At 45.1% G+C, this 21,899-nt stretch overlaps 2 protein-coding genes across 3 annotated transcripts in view; one reads left to right on the top strand and one right to left on the bottom strand.

Annotated features, from left to right (window-relative positions):
• Positions 1-1,523: 1,523 nt before the first annotated feature.
• TAS1R3 (taste 1 receptor member 3) lies at positions 1,524-6,157 on the top strand (the record flags this gene model as incomplete). The annotated part of the gene is made up of 6 exons (XM_084300236.1): positions 1,524-1,702; positions 2,039-2,339; positions 3,093-3,872; positions 4,113-4,316; positions 4,610-4,730; positions 5,232-6,157. The coding sequence occupies 6 exons, from the start codon at positions 1,524-1,526 to the stop codon at positions 6,155-6,157; spliced, it is 2,511 nt and encodes an 836-aa protein (XP_084156362.1).
• Positions 6,158-14,048: 7,891 nt separating this feature from the next.
• The window catches only part of DVL1 (dishevelled segment polarity protein 1), a 72,040-nt gene continuing 64,189 nt past the window's right edge, over positions 14,049-21,899 (bottom strand). For both annotated transcript variants that reach the window (XM_084300050.1, XM_084300051.1), the window contains exons 12-15: positions 19,368-19,499; positions 19,001-19,168; positions 18,272-18,478; positions 14,049-14,487 (exon numbers count right to left, since the gene is read on the bottom strand). In XM_084300050.1, the coding sequence (XP_084156176.1) occupies positions 14,069-14,487; positions 18,272-18,478; positions 19,001-19,168; positions 19,368-19,499 (926 nt within the window). In that variant the 3' untranslated portion in view covers positions 14,049-14,068. The remainder of the gene's footprint in view (positions 14,488-18,271; positions 18,479-19,000; positions 19,169-19,367; positions 19,500-21,899) is intronic.

The raw sequence follows: 21,899 nt of genomic DNA, 5'->3' as shown, positions 1-21,899 counted from the left end.
AAAAAAAAAACAACAAACAAAAACGTCGATACAAACTATGTAGCGTAGACACAGGTATCTACAACTGTCATTTGCTCAAAACCTGCGTACATATACTTAGCTTTTGATAATGTGCCTGCTTCTCCAAGATACATGAAAAAAATCCTAGCCTTGTAGCAAAAGTAGTACCACTGGTGGTATAAGCAGCTTCTGTGATACAGCACAAATAAATTATCAAAATGCAGTGACCCAAACTTTCAATTCAATTGAACTTTTCAATTCGGAACTATCCTGCTTTCTAAAATTCACACTTGACAGAAAAAATGCAAACAATGAACCAACTTAAATTACCATGCTAGGGAACTGGTACCTACATCAGCAACCTGAGGTTAACGTCACAGCTCAGTGTGAGAAAAAATTAGATTGGCCAACAACATTTTGCTATATATATCCTGCTATTTTCTGAAAATATGTTCTGAAAATAGCAGGGTAGCTGTGAGTAATAGCTCACTGAAGTGGCAGCCGAGGAATGGTTCACACCTGTTAAGTTCTTGTGGTGTCCTGAGAAAGATTTGGGAATTTCCATGATGAGGTGACCTTGAATTTAAATATATATATATAAATTACTGTTGTGTAAGACACTTACCACTACCCTACAGCTCAGGCGACTCAACCTATCATTCTGAAGTTAATTTAAAAATAAACTATGTGACATTCTTTCAGTGCAGGGCACTTCAAAGTTGGGAAGAGAGTCTAAGTAAGACAGAGCTTGCTTTCCCACCGTGAATTGAAAACCATTGAGGGTTAAAGCATGTGTCACTTGCTGGGAGGAATTATTGGATTAAAAGGCTCAAATAAGAATTAGGAAAGTGGAGAATAAAATTTGTACCACAGCAGGAACTTGAAGCACTGTAGAGGGATAGCAAGTCCTAGCGAGAATGAACAGTCCAGAACAGGAAAGAGCATTTGTAACTGGGGAGAAGCTCCTGGTAGATCCCCGGAGAAGCAGCTGCATTTAACAGCAGCATTTAATGTCTTCCTTGTCTTTCTAGCAATAATTGTTTTAAGTTCTGATGCTGCTATTTCACTTCTACTGATCTCAGTCAATCCATACTGTCAAAAGGGATGAGGTGGATGGGAGAATGCACAACAGCGCATGCAGATAGTCTGTGTTTTAAATAAACGTTCTCATTGTAGGGAGCAGTCTTCTGACAAAAATGAGAAGAGGGGGAGGAAGGGAAAATATCTCCTGTTTTTCTAGCATCACACAGGACCTGCACTGAGTAAAGGAAAGCAGGATTAGGCCAGCGGTTTGCAACCAAGGACACGCATTGGGTACTGCTGCCTATTTGACTACTGCCCACTGAGCATAGAGTTACACATCTAACGCAGTTTGCTAAGCAAATTTCTCCATGTGATTTTCATCTCTTGGGGTTCTATTTAAAATGATTTCCCAGGACCTACTGAGACTGGATCCCCTGCCCCTATTCCCTCTCCCACATTTTATCACTTCCATGAAACATTTTCTCCAAAATAGCCAAATAATGGTCCCTTACCTGCTTCTGGGCTTGAGCTTCGGTTACGCGGTAGCTCTCAAACCCACATGCCTCTCAACTCAGTTCAGAAGGCCTGGCGATTATATCATAGGAGGCTTGTTCCCTTTTGGAATGGACACCATAAACCTGACGGCACGATCAGAGCCCACATTAGTTGTGTGTGAAAGGTAAGAGGAACGTTAGCTTCATTAGTACGTGTTAAATTTGGTCACTTGGGCTGGGGAGAGGAAGAAGTAGTCCTTTGGATAGCACTTGATGGTCTTGCAGGCTAACATCAGGGACGAGATGGAACCAAAGAGTAGCTCTAAGGTGTGCTGTGCCATCACTGTGCCATTTCTGATTTTGAAATGGAAAAAGTTCATATGTTGTCTTGATGCAGACGAACTTCAGATGGAGCCGACGCTACGGACAGGATGCTAAAATGTCAGAGAATGTGGAACAAGCTGACCACCATGACAACAGCACTGGTGGATCGTGTAATTCCCTGTCTCCTCTTCTTGCAGGTTATTTGTAGATGGACTAATATGGGCCCTCGGGATGAAGTTTGCTATTGATCAGATCAACAACTCCACGTCACTTCTGCCGGGAGTAAAGCTGGGCTATGACATTTATGACACCTGCTTTGAGCCCCTGGCAGCCTTACAGCCCAGCTTGCTATTTCTGACCCGAAACGGCACTACAGGCATCGGAGTAGTGTGCAACTACACCAACTACCAGCCTCGCGTGACTGCTGTCATTGGACCACATAAGTCAGATCTCTGCCTGGTGACGGCCAAGCTATTCAGCTTTTTCTTGATCCCACAGGTAAAGAGACTGTAAAAACAAGAATTCTTCTTTTTGGCGGGGAAGGGATTGAATAGAATACAATAGTTCATTCGGAAGGTACCTTCAGAAATCGTCTAATCCAACAACAGTGTCTGCCTTTGAACCTGGGCCATTAAAAGTGCAGATTGGAGCCTTTGCCATAGATTTCCTGTGAGATCTTGGGTAGGTCAATAAACTGCCTGCCTGGCACACACTTCAGTGTCTCACTTCCCAGAGAAGAGAGGGGTAACTCTCACTGCTCTGTGATCCAGGTAAAATTATAATTAGCAGAGCTCCCAGTGTAAATTGGGAGGATCTCTGGAAAATACATCTGTGGCTGTGAGTACTCAGCTACCACAACAAAGAGCTCTAGCAGGCAGGTAAAATTAGCCCTGAGTTAAGGTATTGCTGAATCCTAGTGAGGTCACTTTTCGTTGGAAGTAGCTAATTACCGTTATCATTAAAGACAAGGGTGCTGTGAGGATGGACACAAAGGGCAGTGGAAGGGGACAGCCCTGCATGACAGCACTACCAGAGGCAGGCGACAGGGCCAGTTTAGAGATCTCTTGGGAAATTCAGCCACAATGGACCCATCCCTTCAGGTGAGTTCTTCCTTCCCACGATCCTGACCCACCTTTCTTGAAAATCTGGAGTACTGAGACTGAACGAGCAAGGGGGAAGAGTGATCTGGACTGGGAACGCTTTCCTCAGCTTTCCTCTTTGCTTCATGTTGTCTGATCCTCCAACCTGCAGGTCAGCTACGGGGCCAGCAGCGAGAAGCTCAGCAACAAGGAGCTGTACCCCTCGTTTTACCGAACTGTTCCCAGTGACAAGAAGCTGGTGGAAGCCGTGGTCCTGCTGCTCAACAAGTTTGGATGGAACTGGATTGCCACCATTGGAAGCGACGATGAATATGGCCGAGGAGCCCAGGAGCTCTTCTTGCGCATCGTTGGAAATTACAGCATCTGCGTCGCTTACGAGGGGCTAATTCCCACAGACCTCACAGACCCCAAGGCTAAAATCCAACTGAAAGAGACAATTGAGCTCATTAACAAGACCAAAGTCAACATCATTGTCCTTTTTGCCTACACGCAGCCAGCACAGGCCTTGCTGGAACAAAGCATCAGCATGGGACTAAGCAAAAAAGTCTGGATTGGCACGGAAGCCTGGCTGTTGTCTGACATAGCTTCCTCCACCTCAAACATCCAGAGCATCGGAACGGTTTTAGGCTTCATTATGAAAGCAAGCCCAGTCCCTGGCTTCCAGGAATACGTTGCCGACCTCTTTACCTCAGTCCAGCAGGATGAATTTTGCCAGGAGTCCATGGAATCCTACCACCGCATGGCCTCTGGTGGGCTGGGCACGGCCTGCAACCAGTGCGACCACATCTCTCTGCACGACATCTCGCCCATACTGAGCCGTTCCCAAATCCAACCAGTGCACGTTGCAGTGCACAGTGTGGCCCACGCGCTGCACCGGGCCCTGGGCTGCACCCACCAAGGGTGTCCCAAAGCAACCATCAGGTCGTGGCAGGTGAGTGAGGGTCAGGGGGACGAGGAGCAATTTTTCATCCAGCTTTTCATCCAGTTTATGCCATCAGAGCTGCACACAGCCAGAGAGGGGGGGAACATTCACCAGAAGGCTGATAGCTGTGATCTCAGCCCCTGTAAGGGACAACGATACCAGCCAGCAATTAGGTTCCTGCATTATCATACTCCAAGCAAAAGTATCAGCTGTGCTGGTATCTATTATCATTTTTCATTTTCTCCTCAGCTGCTGCACTTCATGAATACCTTCACGTTCACAGTAAATGGCCAGAGTTTCAGGTTTGATGAATCCCACGGCACAAACACTGGCTACAAGCTTATATTATGGGACTGGAAAAATGGCACCTTTACACATCTGCCTGTGGGAGACTATGAAAAGTCCTTGTACGTCAACAAGTCCCAGATCCATTTTCACACTGCAGATCAAAAGGTAAAGAGAGTGGGCAAAAGCACAAACAATAACAAGATTAAATAAACTTTTTTTTTTTTCCCACTTCATCAGAACTGTTAACTAGGAGCTCCTAGCCCTCATGCTACTCTTGCTTCCCTGCAAACGTGTAATCTATCTCCACTATGCCAAACTAGAAAAAGGTTTTCCCAGCACCAGTTAGGGCTCAAACACAGATCTGACACCAGCAAAGCAGAGCCAAAGTCTTTCAATTTGTTTGGTGATGTTGTACTTCTCAAGGTGCCTGGCTGACACTTATTTACCCTTTTGTTTAGGAGCCTACATCGGAGTGCTTTAGAGAGTGTAAACCAGGACAAATCAGACAAATAAAAGGGTTCCACCTCTGCTGCTACGACTGCAGAGACTGTCCAGAAAACACCTTCTGCAGCTCTAAAGGTGAGGTCTGTGAACGGCCCTCTGGCTTTACCTGTATTATGTCTTCCTACCACTTGAGGTCACACAGGCTCACAGAGCTCAACAGGGCCAGTTGTGGGCTCCTCCTCCACAAAGCAGTGCCAGGGCACAATTTGTGTCTCCCTTCTGTGTGGGACCTTCCCCTGTTGATCCCAAAGAGAATATGTAAGGAAGTGTATGTTTTATCTCAGAGGTATAGGAGAGAAGGGTATGATGAAATTCTGGGGTCTTAGCCAGTAGAGAAGCACATGATGAAATTCTGGGGTCTTTTGGAAGGCGGTGATCCTTCTTGGGGAAAGGAAACAAAGACAAGAAATACGTGGATCCTTTCGTGGGGAGGGTGGGGAAGTAGAGAGAAAAGGAGATGGAAAAAATCACAAGCTTTGGAGATCTGATCCACTTGGGAAGGGGGGAAGTAGGCATAGCTGAGCCTTCCTCCCGGACTGCCTGCACGGCCATCACCTCCTCACTGCCACTTTGCAGACAGCTCCACCTGCACCCCCTGCCTGGAGCATCAGTGGTCCCCCGTGCGGAGCACGCAGTGTTACGACCGCAGCGAGAGGTACCTCTTCTGGAACGAGCCGCTCACCGTCGCCTTGCTGACACTGACGTCCATCACCTTATGCCTGACGTGCCTGACAGCGGTGCTCTTTTTTAAGAACCTCGAGACGCCCGTCGTGCAGGCTTCTGGAGGTGATCGGAACCTCCTCGCCTTGTCCGCGCTCGCGCTGCTGTGCCTCAGCTCCTGCCTCTACATCGGGAAGCCCAGCGACAGGCTCTGTACGACGCAGCAGGTTGTCTACGCCCTGTGCCTCAACGCCTGCTTCTCCACCTTCCTCACCAAGTCCCTCGAGATCACCCTCCTGACCGAGTTCCCTCGCTGGGCCCCCACCTTCTTGCCCTGGGTGACGCAGAGGAGGGCCTGGCTCGTCGTCGCCTTGTGCCTCCTCACCGAGTGCTTGTTCTGTTTCTCCTACCTCCACCTGGGCCCTGACGGCCTGCGGTCCGACTACAAGTCGCTGCGCAGCGAGGTTCTGCTGGTGTGTGACACCAGGTCCTGGCTGGCCTTTGCCTTGATGCACGGCTACAACAGCTGCCTGGCCATCGTCTGCTTCCTCTGCACCTTCATGGTGGATACTCCTAGTAAGAAGTACAACGTCGCCAGGGGGATCACGTTTGCCTTCCTCATCTACTTCATCATCTGGATCTTCTTCGTCGCTATTTTTGCCACCCTGAAGACAGTTCTCAGGGCTGTTACACAGATCAGCACCATCCTGATGCTCACCCTGGGTATCCTGGGGACCTACTACATCCCTAAGTGCTACATCATCTTGCTCAAGCCTGACTTGAATACCGTGAATTATTTCCAGAATTCCATCAAAGAGGAGACTGAGGGAGACTCCCAATGACCAGACAATAAACCAGACACCCACTGTAGCCTCAACAGGAGCTGTCTATATTTCAACAAGATGGTTCTGTTTAAATTTCATATTGTACGAGTCATCTTAATGTCGTTGTGAAACAAAAAGCTAAACCTTCCAAAATAAACGTTTAAATTTCTGTTAAGTAATGTTTACCGTGGAAAAAAAAAATCTTTTGGAATTTTCTTGACTTTGTCACAAAATCTGTAGAAACCATTCTGAGACGTAAGAGCAGCTGTACGTGTGATATGGAAAGTATATTACCTATTCAAATACCAATTCACTCATTTGCATGGCATTAATGTGTTTGCAAAGAACATGGAAATGAGGACAAGACACACTGGAGTGCAAATCACAGTATCCAAAATCATAGCAAAAAGGTCCTCCTATCTCAAAAAACACACATCACCAGGGAGAAACATTTCTTACCCACGGGGACATTCTGCAAAGGGGACAAAGTCAGTCAAACACTTGGAGTAGTAAGAAATATCTCTAACTTCTGCTCATATATGTAGCACATCCCCAGTTCACTGGACAGCAGGAGAATTCTCATATCCAGAAAGGCTAGCAGCTTACCCCATTCAGCATCAAATTTACCAGAACAGGTAGTAATGATAGTTTTACATGACAAATAAATACTTCTAAAGGAAAAACTGCTCTGCGCTGGTCCTAGTACGGGGGCTGGTTTGTCTCCTGTGATGGGAAGTGTAAGATAGCTTTCGAGTTTGCTGTAAATACACTGAAAATACAGAAGGCCAAAACCTTGTGGTAAAAGGGTGCAGATAATGCAGAAGCAGGGCATGCAGGTGTTGCAGAAATGTGTGCATGCCAGAAAATGAAACCTGTGAGAGCAGAGGCTCGAGGCAGCAGGACTCGCCCCTCACTTCCCTTCTCTCGCTCCTCAGAAATACACAAGTGCCAAAGCTGCAGACAACGTAAGTGCCTGGGCACAAGACAAGAAATAGATGAAGGATCTGCCAGTATCACATAATAGGGAGCTTTTTTAGACCTCCTGCTCCATGCACAGGGTATAAAGAACTTCATAATACAGGGAAATTGCATAAAGCCTCACCTTCCTCCTGCTAGGAGAATACGTTTGTACCGAAACCTTCTTTTACAGGCCAGTAGGACTGGTTCACATGCAGGTGTTATTCCTGTCTGTTCTTGTAGGTGTGCAAACTCCCCTGGCCTACAGGTCCACCCTGCCAGCTCCAAGGCATTGCAAAATCAACACTGCAGCACCTTCGGCGTGACAGAGCTGACTCGGCAGCTTCAGGGATCACCACAAACGCTGAAGTCTCCAGACAAGCAGCTTAGAACTGCAGACCCTGACACAGCTGACAAGAAGGCCTGCCCTCTCCTCAGCGTGCCTGCTATGTTTTACCTCTCCTCTTATTTTGAGGTGGTTAGATAGATATCCTGCAATATCCCCTGTGAGCCAATAATTATTAAATATTACCCACTCAGTCTCTTTCTCCGAAAAGTCAAGAAAAGTGGCAGCTCTCACTCTGGTGCTATTTTCCCTAAAGTTTTAATGCAATGCAGTAGAGACATTGATATTCTGCTGTGCCATATCATAGCATCTCTACTTCAATTCAAAAGCAAAGGATACAACTCCATCTAACATCTTTAACCAATGCTACCATACCTACCTGTTCATAAACCTGGCAAAATTGCAACTGGACTCTAATGCAATTGTTAAAAAGCTGATTTCATGTTACTGAAGTTAAGCAACTATTCTAGTTTGTGCTTTTCAAAGTAAAAGTGCTTTTTCAAAGTAAAACCCAGGATTTTAGTAAAGTCTGTATGTGGTGGGGTTTTGTATTCTTTAAACAACCTTTATTCTACATTCATTTGCAATAAATTGCATCAGTGTAGAGGTGGCGAACCACGAGAACTGAAAACAGAACAAATTTATCATTAATTGATATTATTACCAAACAGGAGAGTAAAATTTCTCTAGGATTTTTTCCCCCATCTACTTTGACAAGCAACTACACTGCTCTTTTACTCCCCATTTTAGACATAAAGCTTTTCCACCTATCCATTAAGTCTTATTAGAAGTTAACTCATCAATTCAGCTCAATTAAAGAATCAAATGAATCTAAACCAGAGAATATTTTCAGTCTTTAAAAAAAAAATAAATGGGTGCATTGCAAACCTAGCTGTCCTGCATTTCTGTGGCTACCTGCACAAAAAATTTTCCTGGTATACCTGAAAAACGTCAAACATTGCACGAAACCATTCCTCAGCATTATTAAAGACAGTAAAAATCTGACCTGGAGACTGGAAGTCCTTGTGTCTGGAGACCACAGCAAGTCTTCGTAAGCATCTTGTAGCACCTGAGGATCGCAGCAGCATTCCTCACTTCAGTGCTGCGATTTTTTTGTAGCAGAGCAGCAGTAACTTTTGATCGCCATTCCAAAGATAAAGAAGGAAAAAACCGATTTACCTTTACCACTTCTCTTTCTGGCAACAGAGCCAGAGCCACAATAGCCTGATTTTTCTTTTTGTTTTTTTGAGGGGAGTGGGAAGAAGAGGGAAAAGTACCTGATTAAAGTGTTCAGCCAGTGCCAGTCACCTGCAGACAATTCAGACTAGGTCAGCTGGAGTCCATCAGGCTCCTGCAGTAACAGGCTGCAAGCACATGTGCAAATTCTGATCATTTAACATTTATCTAACTGGGAAAATGCTGGCTAGATCATTTGATGTCCTATGCAAACAAACATGGCTTGGAAATGAGAATATGGGAAATTCTGCAAGATCATTTCATAGGCTCTTATATATCTCTATTACAGAATTGTGCCATTTGTAATAGGTGTCTCCTTCTTTGTATCTTCTCCATCAGCTGGATCTCTACCAGCTAACGAGAGGGAATCTGCCTCGCATCAAGCTGTGGTGGCTCTTTGTACGTGAATCCCTCTGACCTTACAGGGAGGCTGAGTGTCCTTATGCTGTAAATACACCACAGTTTCAGCTTTACCAGTTAGTCTGCAAGAGGTGTCCTAACGATCCTAGCTTGTGTCTGCTGCAGTTTGCGTGCAGAGTCCAGAAGAAGGGGAATAGTCCCATGAACCAGCTGAATACACTGCTGGGATCTACCAGCAGATTCCTCTCCTGGGTTTGCAGGCAGAAAAACTTGTTCCAGCTTTTACTTCCACAAACTTTCTGCAGCCTTTCCTGCATACCTAGTCCTGCCAAACTGAGAGAGGGAAAAGCCCGGTAATTAAGAGGAGGGGGAATTAATGAAGTGAGCATTATTTTTGCACTGATGTATTAGTCATTACCTCAAAGCTACAGCACCTCTGATGAATGGCAGGGTCTTGTATTTCCAGTCGGATGTCATTAGAAGTAAGACCTCTGCATTTCAATCGGCTGTGACCCAGTTTAGCTGTGAACATTTACAGGGCTCCCGTCATACCCTGAACTGTCAGCACTTCTGAAGCACCATCAAAACACAGAATCCTGCTCCCTATCATTAGCTCCTGAGCAACCTTTTGCAGAGAGGACGAAACTTCAGTGAGGGCAGGGGAAAGAAAAAACAAAAGAGTAAGATTGAACCAGTAATTCATTCTTGAATTAAAGTAGTGCAAAGAACTGAAGACATACACTGCAGTTATCACATAAAATTAAAAGCTTTTTAGTGTTTAAAATAGCATTTACACATAAGCAGCTATATATTAACTATACAGACACTTGGGTTTTAATACAATATCTACAAAAAAGAATTCAATTATGCAATAGACATTTAACAGGAACAGTGCAGTCCATGCTAGTAAGAGGTCACTCTTTGAGTAGAACCAATTCTAGAATAGGTGATAGTCTGGGTTTTCATTATTTAAAATCATGTAACTTTGTTCCTCTACTGTACATAAAATTCTTTACATGTATTTCTAATCACTGATTAGAATTAATAATTTTAAGTCAATCTTATTACAATCCAGTTAAATGCAAAACAAAAACAATTACATCAACTCATGAGCTGTCAAGTCTCACGATGGGACTGCCCATTTGAACAGAACAAAAATAATATCAAAAGTCAATGTCTGTGCATCATTGCTTGCCATCCAATATACCTTTGGATAAAGTGTCAAGGGGACTGTTACCTTTGAAAAGGAAATTTATTAACGGGAGGTAAAAGACAATAGCAGTGCTTTTAAGACTATTTGCCAAAAAACCCTTACTCCTCGGAGTTAATACATCGGGTGGGTACATCGCCCCCACAGATACTACCTCCTTTGGACAGGAGACGTCATCCCAAACTATTTGCTCAAAGTTTTCTCCGATCTTCCAAACATACCTGGCAGTCCTTGCTAAAAGCCGCCGGCAGGTATGCGTGAACATTAAGCCCAGCTGCAGGGCACGGGCAGATGCTGAAGGTCTCATTTGCAGAATCAGAAAAATGTCAGCTATTTAAGGCTCCTGTCGGGAGGTTGTCTCAGTGCCCCGTGTAACAAACCCACTGCTTCTCAGTGTAGCTGGAAGGGCAGGCCATACATTCTAGAGCCCAGTCAGTGCCAGTTACTTGACAATTAAAATCAGAGACAAATTTCAGGCCCTGATAAGAGAAAAAGACAGTTCCGTGGGACTGCAGCCTCCACAATTTCCTCCACCTGGCACAGTACTTCCTACTGCAAGTAGCTTCCTCGGCACCAGCAGCACTTGTTTCTGCACGTTGTATTGTACCCAGCAGGAGAAACTTGCACAGTTCAGCCCCAGCCCCCCGCTATTACAAAGAGAAATGCACATGCAGCAAAAGCCAAGGGTGGGATTCGGGACATCTTCCGTCTTCATTCACTTGTGAAAATTAAGTGCTAGCAATGGTTCAGGCCCAACTTTCCATGAAGTCAAGCCAGCCCCTCTACTGTACGCTACGGGGGGACACACTTAAGATTTTTTTTTTTATTTTTTTTTCCACGCAGTGGCCACTATGTATTGCACTGTTCACAACATGGTCATTTACATTCTCCTACCGCTCTGTCAATAGCAGGCTCTACACTCTGCAGCATCAAGCAACTCGCAGACCTGGCAGTACGCTCGGAGCAATTCCTATTTGCCTGAAATGGATGCCTGGGCTCGGGTGAAGCTAACTCAGGCGGATTTAGCAGCCTCGTTTCCTCAGCAGACGAATGCTTCCCCACACCTATGTTCCGGACTGTCAGCCTCGTTCCAGAGTTACCCACAAACACAGAAGTATTTAACACGGGCAGTTCAACAGCGCAGCCAAGACCAGCAAGACACAGAACAGTTTCTGCAAACAGCACAACAACAAGACAAAAAAAAAAAAAAAACAACACAGCGAGTGTGTAAACTGCAACTCTTGAAAAAACATGAGGAAATTAAACATGTTTCTTCCATGGGCAAAAGCTCAGCCCCCCGTTTTTATCCCTTTTGGAATTATCTTATTACAATGAGAGTCTTTTCCTCTGGCCCTGCAAGTTCTGCCTTAAGACAAAGCGGGCCAGAAAAATCATAATATATAAGAGACCAGGAAAGTTAAAATTGATTTAAAAGTAGAACCACTAGTGATTGTCAGGAAAGTCACAGACTCCTTCACAGTGTCTCCTGGAGACATAGCAGAAGTACAGATTTTTTTTTTACCCTGATTTATTTCATTGCTTCCAATGTCAATCTTTCAAAATGGTTTTCTCTGTTTAGTTAGTGTCTTTGCTGTGTTGCTGGGAGGAGGAAAGGAAAGGAAAGGAAAGGATTCTCTCGCACAGTCAAGCTTCAGGTAGTGCCATTCTTTTGAACAAGTCATCACCAAGTCTGCAATCTACACTAGCCCATCAGATAGATTATGAAGAAAGCACCACTGTCAGAAATGTTATACGGGTTTGGGGGAGATTTTTGGAAATGAAGCAGTCCAAAAGCACTCAGGTAGTTCAGAAGCCCAGTAATTTGGGTATCTACTCTGAGTGACACAGCTTCCTAACTGCCTAGCTCCCTTTTGAAAGTGAGACTTAAGTCTCTGATTAACACAGACATTTGTAAATGTTACTTGACTTCTGTATAAGGGATGTGTTTACACACAGAGCTGTCGTAAGAAAAGAAGTAGTGACAAAAAAATCTATCAGAATGAACAATATAAAAATGGCATTTGAAGAGCAATTTTTCAAGGTGACAAAGGAACATGAACTACATGTATTTAGTGAGAAAGCCACGTTCTCTTTTAACATTCATCTTGGGTAGTCACACTACCCATAAAGCATGGAACATAACAAAAAGCTTCTTATCAGTGAAGAAAATGCTTATATACAGTAAAGACTGATTTTAAAGCACCTGTCCTAAAGCCTGCCAGAAACAGGTAGCTAACAAAGGATTTAACTGAGGCATGGCCCCATGGTCAAATGCCACTGAGTGACTGCAGATTAACACCCATTTCCCATTACATGAGCCCCCCTAAGTGAGCGTGGGTGTGCTCTTCCCATCTCCTCATTCAGATACTTTTTAAAAAGCTTCTTAAACATCAGAGAAGGTTCCTGAACACACTTACGAAGTGTCCATAGCCTAAGAGCGAAGAATGCACAGTCATGAAATCTTGGGGATACACAGCAGCAAAGTTAAAGCTCCCCAGCAGGAGTTTTAGCTCAGGTCCCACTCCGTGTCAGGTGTACGATGTACTCATTGTACCATTTACGAGCTGCTCTCCAAACACCCTCTGGCCTCTCTGCTGACAACTAGCCCCCAGCTTTGCTTAGAACATTTTCCTTTGTGCCACACTGCAGTTGGGATTTGGTATATCCGGGTTTCTATTTCAAAGCAGAGATTAAGCTGGGGAAAAAAGAGGAAGATACTGCTCAGAAATGAGGAATGGAAAAAGAGGTGATCGAGATGAACAGCCACGTCCCAGTGGGAGCCAGGATTTACCTCTGTCTCTGATAGAACGGGATAAATCTCCCTTCAGTAGGGAATAGCTGCAGCTACACTAACAATTGCATAGCAGCAATCATCCTATTTCTGTGGGAACAACTTGTAAAACCAGGAAGCAAGTGCGCGTTATAACCAGAAAGAACAGACACATCTGTCAGCGGCGATGTGACGGAAATGCCCAGGAACAGACTGCAGCTACAAAGTCACTACCGTGATACCAAATGAAATAACACTACACGTTTTGCACGAGGAACACATAACAGCAGCAAGACTCCACCACTTCCTGGACAGGATAATACCTAAAGAAAAAAAACGAAGATCGATTTGTACTCCCTAATCAGTAGAAGAAGGTAGTCACAACTTTGCTTTCTGCTGGGAACTGGTTTGAGCCTGCTCCTTTCCAAGCACGTGTTGTCTGTACGCTCGCAGGTGCCACGGCTGCTGAGCTCGCTGGCTGATGCATCCAGGAAACAGCGTTACGAGGCAGTATCACAGATACCAGCCAACAATCTCTTTTTTTTCTTTTTCCTTGTAGGGCAAAAAGCAGAGGAAAATAAAAGTGCTACTATGCATTACTGGGAATCCAGGAGTTATGTGAAATAATAGTCCTTGAATCAGCCAAAAAGATACACTAATTGCACTGAAAGTAGGTGCCACAGTTACCAAAGCTCATTAAGATGTGAATATACACCAGCCAACCACAATCAAAAACAAGAGGGGAAGAAAGAAAAATAAAAGGATAAAAAAAAAAAAAAAGATGCCATCAGTTTGCTGATATTTAGCAATCCCAGGAGGTTTTTTTTGTTCATCGTTTCTGTCTCTTTTTTTTTGTTGTTTTTTTTTTTTGTTTGTTTGTTTGTTTTGTCGGTTTTTCTGCAACACACAATTGCAAACCAGGAAGGCGTGACATGCAAGACAGCCGAGTTTCTTCTGGTGAGCGTTCGGCAACGACCAGATTTCCCACCCGCACCCCAAAACAACCCACCCCGGCCCTCCCCCGAGCAGAGTCTGAAGGCACTTCCTCTCTCACATGATGTCGACGAAGAATTCACAAGGGTTGCCCATAGCCTTCTGGAAGGACTGCCGGCTCCCCGTCAGCTCCGGAGGCACGGAGCTCAGTTCTCTCACCGGGGGCCCTCCGGGGGGGCCGCTCGTCCCGTAGACTTTGGAGCCCAGCTTGGGGAGGTTGTAGAGGGGTGGCACTCCCGGAGGCCCGTACGAATGATGGCTGTGGTGGCTTCTCTCGCTGTGGGTGGCGGAGACGTGGCTCCGGTGGCTGAGCTGGCTGACGGGCCGCTCGCGACGCACGACGCTGGCGCCACCCCCGCTGCGGGCGGTGTGGTCAGACTCGCTGCCGCTGCCCGCCGACTTGCGGTCCTTCTCCCTGCCAAGAGCTCTCCTGCTGTTCTCGCTGTTGCTTCGGTTCGAGCCGCTGCTTTTGCTTCCTAAAGCCCGCGAGGCGGGGAGGAAAGGACAGAGAGAAAAGCAGAGTTAGCTCCGTTTCACTGCCCGCTCCAGCACCAGCTCCTCCCACAGCACCCAGGATCTGGGTACGACCGCTGGAATGGCGACAATGCTGACACAACCAGGCCTGAACGTGCTGTCGGTGGCTCATGGCATTTCGCGGTGACAAATGGTGGAATGAAGCTGACGAGGTTGTGCCATGCACAGGGACACGGAGACACCTTCAGAGCTCGCACAGTGAAAGCAGCAGCTGGCTTACACCTAGGGGCTGAAGGCACCTGCTCCACTGCCTCGCTGCCTGAGAGGGCAGCGGCAAAAATGGAAGAAAGGAGCAGGCATTTGGGTTCTGACTCGCAAGCAAACAAGGTTCAAGCTAATTATGACTGTCTGCGCCTTTGCTATCTTCTATTGGCAGACATTTTTCTAAAGGAAACTCCTTTTGACTTCTCCTGTATGGTCACACCGGGCAGATGCTCACTCAAGGCTAAATCACCTGAGGCTACCAGATGTCCTTTTGTTGGTCTCAGTAGACAGATCCTTCTGAAATCCATCACTACAGTGCTTTGTTGTTGGAGAGCTCTTCAAAACCAGTTATTTATGGAACGAATCAGTACCATGCAGGATATTCCCAGCAGAGGCCACTAAACCAACTCAGAAAACCAGAGGACTGCTGCTGGTACATAAACTGAGTTCACTAAACCGTGGAACTGATTTTACGTGAAAGCTGAAGGTCATGCTCTGTTACCATCAGAGGTAGGATAGATGTCAGGAGATGTTCCCAAGTTAATCATTCTTTTAAAAACAGAACAAAGAACCCTACATAATATCTCATTAAGTTTCTGCCCTTTGGAACTGAGTAATGACTTAAGCCAAAGCCCCTACTGCAAGACTGCCTTCTTGCCAGCAAGGATCCCCAGCCCATGGAATACGGGACCAGCTTTTGACTCTGGATGAGCCACTGAGTCTCTAGGGCCACTGAAACAGGAGAAGCAGAATGATTCAGACCTGCTCCAACCCTGAACTACAGATGTTCACAACCTTCTGTCTGCCACAGCTGATGCTTAGGGCAGGCAAACAGAAAGAAGAGAAAAAACATCTCTAATACAACAGTCTGGGAACCAGCAGCACAGCTGTTATCTTCTGGTTATGCTAAGGTTCACTCTCTCCCTGACATGCCTTTTAAGCCTGTCACAGAAGAATCAAGAAATCCTTCTAGTCCTTGATTCTAAAGTCAGTCTAGCATCACCTTCTTGGCAGCTAGGGACTGGCCTGTCTTGGAGGGCGAATTTAAAATGAATTTTAAAAATCTGCATTTGAGGTGCCTAGAAAAGCCGTGCTCAGCACTGCCCCAACACACTGCCATCAGCCTTCCTTCTGTTACTGCCAGACACAAATTCCAGCCATCGCTCCAGCCCCTAAACCAAGAGACTCAAGCTGCCTCAGCCTTCATTTCATGGCAACAACCTGGAGCTTGACCAAATCCATCTTTACTACTTCTTCCATCTCTTCAGACTGTAACCCGATGATCTCTCACTATCCTTCCACACAGTGAGTGCCTACCTGACCGAGGATGTGACCTTGTCCTAAACACTGTGGTGACAGCAGTGACCTTTTGCAGAGGAGCCGGTCCTCACATGAGTGCTGTTCCAGCAGCAAGCCTGCCTGTGACTTTCTAAATACCCTAAGCCCTGGGTACCACCAGCAGAGTCAGATGAAATAAGCAGCAGCCTAAATTAGAACAGAACCTTGAACACAGAAAACTTTGCTAGATCTTCCTCCCCTGCTTCCCAAAACACACCTCATTCTGTCCTTTGACCCAAATCTTCATCTTTTGTCTGGAATTATCAGCAAAGGCACTGCATTCATCTTAGAAACGTGGCATTTTCTGGGCTCTGGAGCAGCACCCTCATTCACCAGGTGAATTCAGCACATAACAGAGAGAACACGTGAAACCCAATTCTAACTCTACACTGAGAGTGACCAGTGCGATCTTGTGTCCCAAAGCTCTTTGTACCTGCCTGAAACATCTGGACAATGCTCAAATGTCTTTGAGTAAACCCGCACTGGAAGGACACTGGCAGATATGTCCAATCCAGACTGATGACATCAGACTAATAAATTAGGAGCTAGGCTTCATTTATTTTTATGAAGGGCAGTGAAGAGACCGGTGATGGGATTTTCCCATTTCAGCCGACAGCGAGCTATCTGATGCCATTCTCTCTGTGGCTGCTGCAGCACAGTCACACAGGGGGCAGGCAGCTTGATATGCTAATGTCACACTACTGGGCTACTGTGCATCGAGACAGGCTGAGCGTCCAAGACAATTCAAAAGAAAAGAAAAGAAAAAAATACAGCTAAACATTTGGGTCACAAGAGTCTAAATGGTCATGCTGTGAAGTCATTATTATCATGGAGGCGTTTGAAGCTTACCAATCCCCTAGAGTCAGCCATTCCTCTATGAATCCTTCAGTCTAATGCTTGCTCAGAACAAAACAAGGGAATAACGGTTACAAAACAAGAAACAACACAGCAGTGTAGTTTCCAAATGAAGAACAGGGAAAGAGTTGGAACTCTTCAAAGTGAAACACTCTTGCTGCCTTTTGTAAGGCTCTCTGCCAGTAACATGTGCTGCATGGATAAAATACCATACCTTTCCTATTCCAGGGGCAGAGATCTAATGGCCTGCTACCCACAGAACCAGCTGCCAAAATAAAACAAATGCCCACATTCTTTCCAGCACAATCAGCTTGCAGTTCTAAAATCTCTGGATACCACTGCGAGCACCCTCACAGACACTTATTTTGAGGTAAGGTGAGAAGCCATAGTGTTAAAATCTGATGAGCAAGTTCCTGTTCTGAAATCCTTACGTGCAATTTTGCAAAATCTAACTGGCTGTGATAAACAGGATGAAGATGCATCCAGGTTTACTGGTTGTTTATCATAAAAATGCAGGGAATCCTCACCTTTTCTTTACTGGCAGCATTTCCAAAAGCAAAATTCACTTTGGAAGTGATTAAAAAAAGCACAAAAGCAGAAAGCAGTAGGGCCTTGTCTGTACAGCCATAAAATACGTAATTTTTACTTACTAAGGTTTAAAAATGAATGACAAAACGAACCTACAGCAGGAAAGGAGGAGGTCAGGTTTTTAATCCATGCAGTATTATCTTTTTTTCCCCTATCATGTATTCTAAAATAGACTCTCCTCCCTGTGAGCAGTGTTTCAGCCCTGTAAACCTGCTGGCTGGCCACCTGACACTTGTCTCACACAAGCAAAAGGAATGATTATACTGAGCTTTAACAAAAAGCCAAGAGCACTACGGTTCTAATCCCTGTTCCATCCGCAACCCAGTGGCCTAATTTCTAGCGATACCAAGCAGCTGCAGCCCCCACTGCTGGTAGTGGCTCCAACCTCTAAATAGGGTCAAAACTTGTATTTTTGTTTTAATTTAACAGGGTGGACGATTGAGTCCTTAAGGTTGGTTGCTCCCAGTTGGCACTTTGCATGGGGTCCAGAACTACAGCACAACTACAAAGAGGATGCAGCACTGACTCACTTAAAACACAGCTGGCAGCTTGAATACAGAGCTGAAAGGCTAACCCACCCCACCACACACACAAACGCTTTCGATTAAGTGCAGTCACACCAAATCCATGCAAGTAGCGCACAGAACCACAAGACTGGAACACAAAGGATACTAAGGAAGTCAAGCAAATGGTCAGGGATAATGGCAGCCGCAGAAATATACACCCGATTAACCAGCTTACCTTCACTTTGCTGGCTCCCTGCACTGCCACTACCATAGCTAAAGCCTGGGTCTTGGTATGCTGGTGGGAAACACGGAGGGGGCAGAGGATACTGATACGGGTATCCTTGGCCTAACGGCCAGGGAGCAGCAGGATGTGGAAGTGGAGCGAGGGTATCTTGATCCGAGGCTCCGCTGGAACCATTGTTGAGGTTCAGTGCAGCCATATCTGGAAAAAAAAAACAAAAACAAAACAGAAGGTGAAAGCTGTGCTCCTCCCTAGCAGCTGATTCCTGAATGTTACTAATGGCTTACACAGCACTTCGGGTGCCTACAAGGGGCTCAGTCTCCAGAGTTCACTCACGATATCACACATGGCAGGAACAGACATTAATATTCACCACTGAGCACCAAGGTACCTTTGTAGCATTTCTGTAAGTCAGGGAGGAATGATCCCCGTTTTGCAGATCACAAACTGAGCGTGACTGACAAGCAGGAGGCTGGCATCACCAGAAATAAAGCCAGCTTCCTCGAGCCCCAGTGCAACGCGCTATTCGATGAGTCCATCATTTTTCAAATGGCCTAACTGCTGGCCTAGCAGGAAACATCAACCACTTGTCATGCAGCTTCTGAATAATGGCTTGTTCTGAAACATTCACTTGTGAGATCCTGTAGGACTCCTCTGTGCACCCTGAGAGCACAGAAGAGACAACACACGCGCAGCTTTGCCCTTCACAGATGGTGAACTTACTGCCACAGAGGTCTCCAAAGACATAATAGCACTGCTCCGAGAAGGTGATTTTGTTCACAGTGTGCCTGAGGTAGCCGTGTTTTAACATGCTGCTGGCGTATTTTCTAGCCTCCCGTCGGTCTTTGAAGCCTTCCACATGCGTGTAAAGCCAGTCAACCACATCTGCTCCTAAAATGAGAAAAAGGCAGAGGAGACCCGGGAACATCCAAAAACAAGTTAATCTTTATTGAATTGTAACCTTCATATTACCTAATTCACTCATAAGCAGGATTAAAATCCAGATCATAACAGGATTTTAAAAAAAAAGGTTATATAGTTTCTGCATCTGACTTCTAAAAAGCCTTTTTTTTTTTTTTTTTTTGCTTACCTATCACTGCGTTGGAGATGGTAATTTTTAACCACATCCTGTCCCGGATTTCAAGGCCTGAGTCTGGTAGCTGCATAACCTTGACAATAGTAGCCATGTCACTCTTCACAGTTAAGGGAGATTCTTCTAATTCTAGAAGCAAAAAGGTTACACGCTTCTTTGAAATGAACGGTTTGAAAAGAACTTCTCAGTTCCCAACCTGGATGCAACATTTCAAGATACAGCTTCACCAACAGATAGATGCAAAACCACAAAGGTTCCCAAATGCACCCCTATCAATGGCATAAATTACAGCTTTTACCAGCGTTTCAGAGACTGAATTGTCAGGAATGATGCCCTTCTGCATGGAGAAAGATGATGACCATGTCTTCAGCATGGATATCAGCCTCCACTTGTCTTTTTAAGGTCTGGACATCAGCGCAATTGGGGAGGACTGACATTAAAAAAGAAAGCTTCCATCATCAAGATAAGGCTAGAGGTTTCTTTAAAAAATAAATAAATAAATAAAACTTCCCAGGATTCTGATGATGGCAGCCTTGTCATCTACGAAGTCCCTTAGCCCAGCAGAAGCATTACTTTGCCCTGCATTTTTTTTGGAACAACACTTAAAAATAAATAAATAAAATGCTGCTCCCCAGTGCCTCAGCAGCTGTCACAGCTCCATTCGTATTTCACACATTCTTATGGGCAGAGCTGACTTACCAGAGGCTTCATAGTTTCCTGAGCAATTTTTATACTAAAACTAGACTTGAGAGTCTAGTTCCTTTAGAAGCTCCTTTCTACCATACATGGAGACAAACTGGCATCTAATAATGAAAGCTCAGGGGAGTGAATCTGTCTCTAAGAGTTTACCAGCCTTGTGCTAAACATGTGGAATTCCATCACCCTTTCTATACACAGTAAGATATCCTGTTATCACTGGATACAGCACTCAGCCCGCCTTCCTGCTCCCATCTTCTCGGTCCTAGCAAATTCATATCCAGCTTTTGTGCTCTGTGTTTGCAGTTCAAACCCTCCAACAGGAATCCAGAGCCCTTCTTCCCTCCCTTCTCCCAGCTCCCCGTATCACCCACCTTTCAAAAGCACAAGGGAACCAAGTTTGCTCTTTTCCAGCAAGTCAAAATATTGATAACAAGTACAAGCATGAAACAATGAAAACTGAAAATGCTTCCTTCAGTGCGTGCACTGCTAATATGCATGAAAATACCCCATGCCATCCATGCATGCAGTTTCAATACTTATCAAGTGAACAAACGCTAACATTTTGCTTTTGCTTTAAGTTAGTTTGGTTAGTGGCAAAAAGCAACATGTTCATTTGGAAAAAAAAAATCAATATTCAATCAATATTCAAGTATGTGGGGAGCAATAAATCTTTTTTTTTTTCTTGAAAACCTGTGAACTGCATACAAACAACACTAGCCAAATACTCATCAATATTTTCTAGCCTGCTAGCTGCTGTCCAAATGTGAAAATTTCTTGGATGCATCTAAAAATGTACCCACTTTGGTCTGAACTTTGTCAGTCAACTGTGGGCCTGGCTACAGTGAAAATCAGAGGAACAGCACAGACTCCTTCCAGGGGGGGCAGATCTACTACAGAACTCTCTCTCAGGGCTTTGGTTACTGATTTGAAGTGGCATCTTTTCCCATTGGTAGATCCTGTTAAGAAAAGAGGTGTATGCTCCAGGAAAATGCAGTCCTACCACGTGCAGCAGCACCCCTGGTTTGTATCCTTATTCGAGTGAGGAAGTACACATCTGCCCAAACCAAAAGGGCCCGGGAAATTCACAGCACCTCAGGCTGAACACCATTAAGCAGAAATAGTTTAAGGGATTTGGGGCTGAGACTTCAAGGTCCACGGAAGAGAAACAGAACACTTCCCAACAACGTCAGTGGGCTTCATTCAAAACAGCAGGACTTTCAAGGAACACTGCAGCACTTGAAGTTAATCTCCTGGAAAGGAACAGCACTTCTTTGCAGGAAGGGATCCTGCAGTAGCAGAACTGGGGCTGGAAAGTTCTATCTTTAGCAGAGCAAACAAGGACCAGGGCTTGCCCTGACCGGCGTACCAAGTCCAACACTCACAAACCACTGTGAGACAACATTTTCCTGCATCAGCCAGAACATTGCTGGAGAACAAGATGCTTCTTAAGGCAATAATTACTGTGAAAAAACTCAGTCTGCCTTGGCTCGGATATCCCTGTTTTTGAAGGAATATGCCTGAGAAAAGAGTTAACCGAGTAATTCCTACTGTGTGGTGGTGATTTGTATGGCCCCAAAATCTTGGATACTTTAATGACTAGCACTGACGTGATGGTGGCTGTGCAAATGCTTCAGATATCGGAATTTCACTTTTGATCCAGAGGACAGAGAACAAAGGAATGCTAATCAGAAGAAAAGCGGAGTTATTCAATCCATTTAGAATTACCCAGTCCTGGCCTTGCTGTATAAACAGAGTAAAACAGCAGGCATTCACAGGACTTAAAACAAGGAAACAGCTTTGTCTAAGACGATTCCATTAATTCACTGCTTC

Source organism: Netta rufina (assembly GCF_964035555.1).
Source record: "Netta rufina genome assembly, chromosome: 22".
In the NCBI taxonomy this organism is placed as follows: Eukaryota; Metazoa; Chordata; class Aves; order Anseriformes; family Anatidae; genus Netta; species Netta rufina.
The sequence above is the reverse complement of the archived record's forward strand: the minus strand, read 5'-3'. Positions and strand labels throughout refer to the sequence as shown.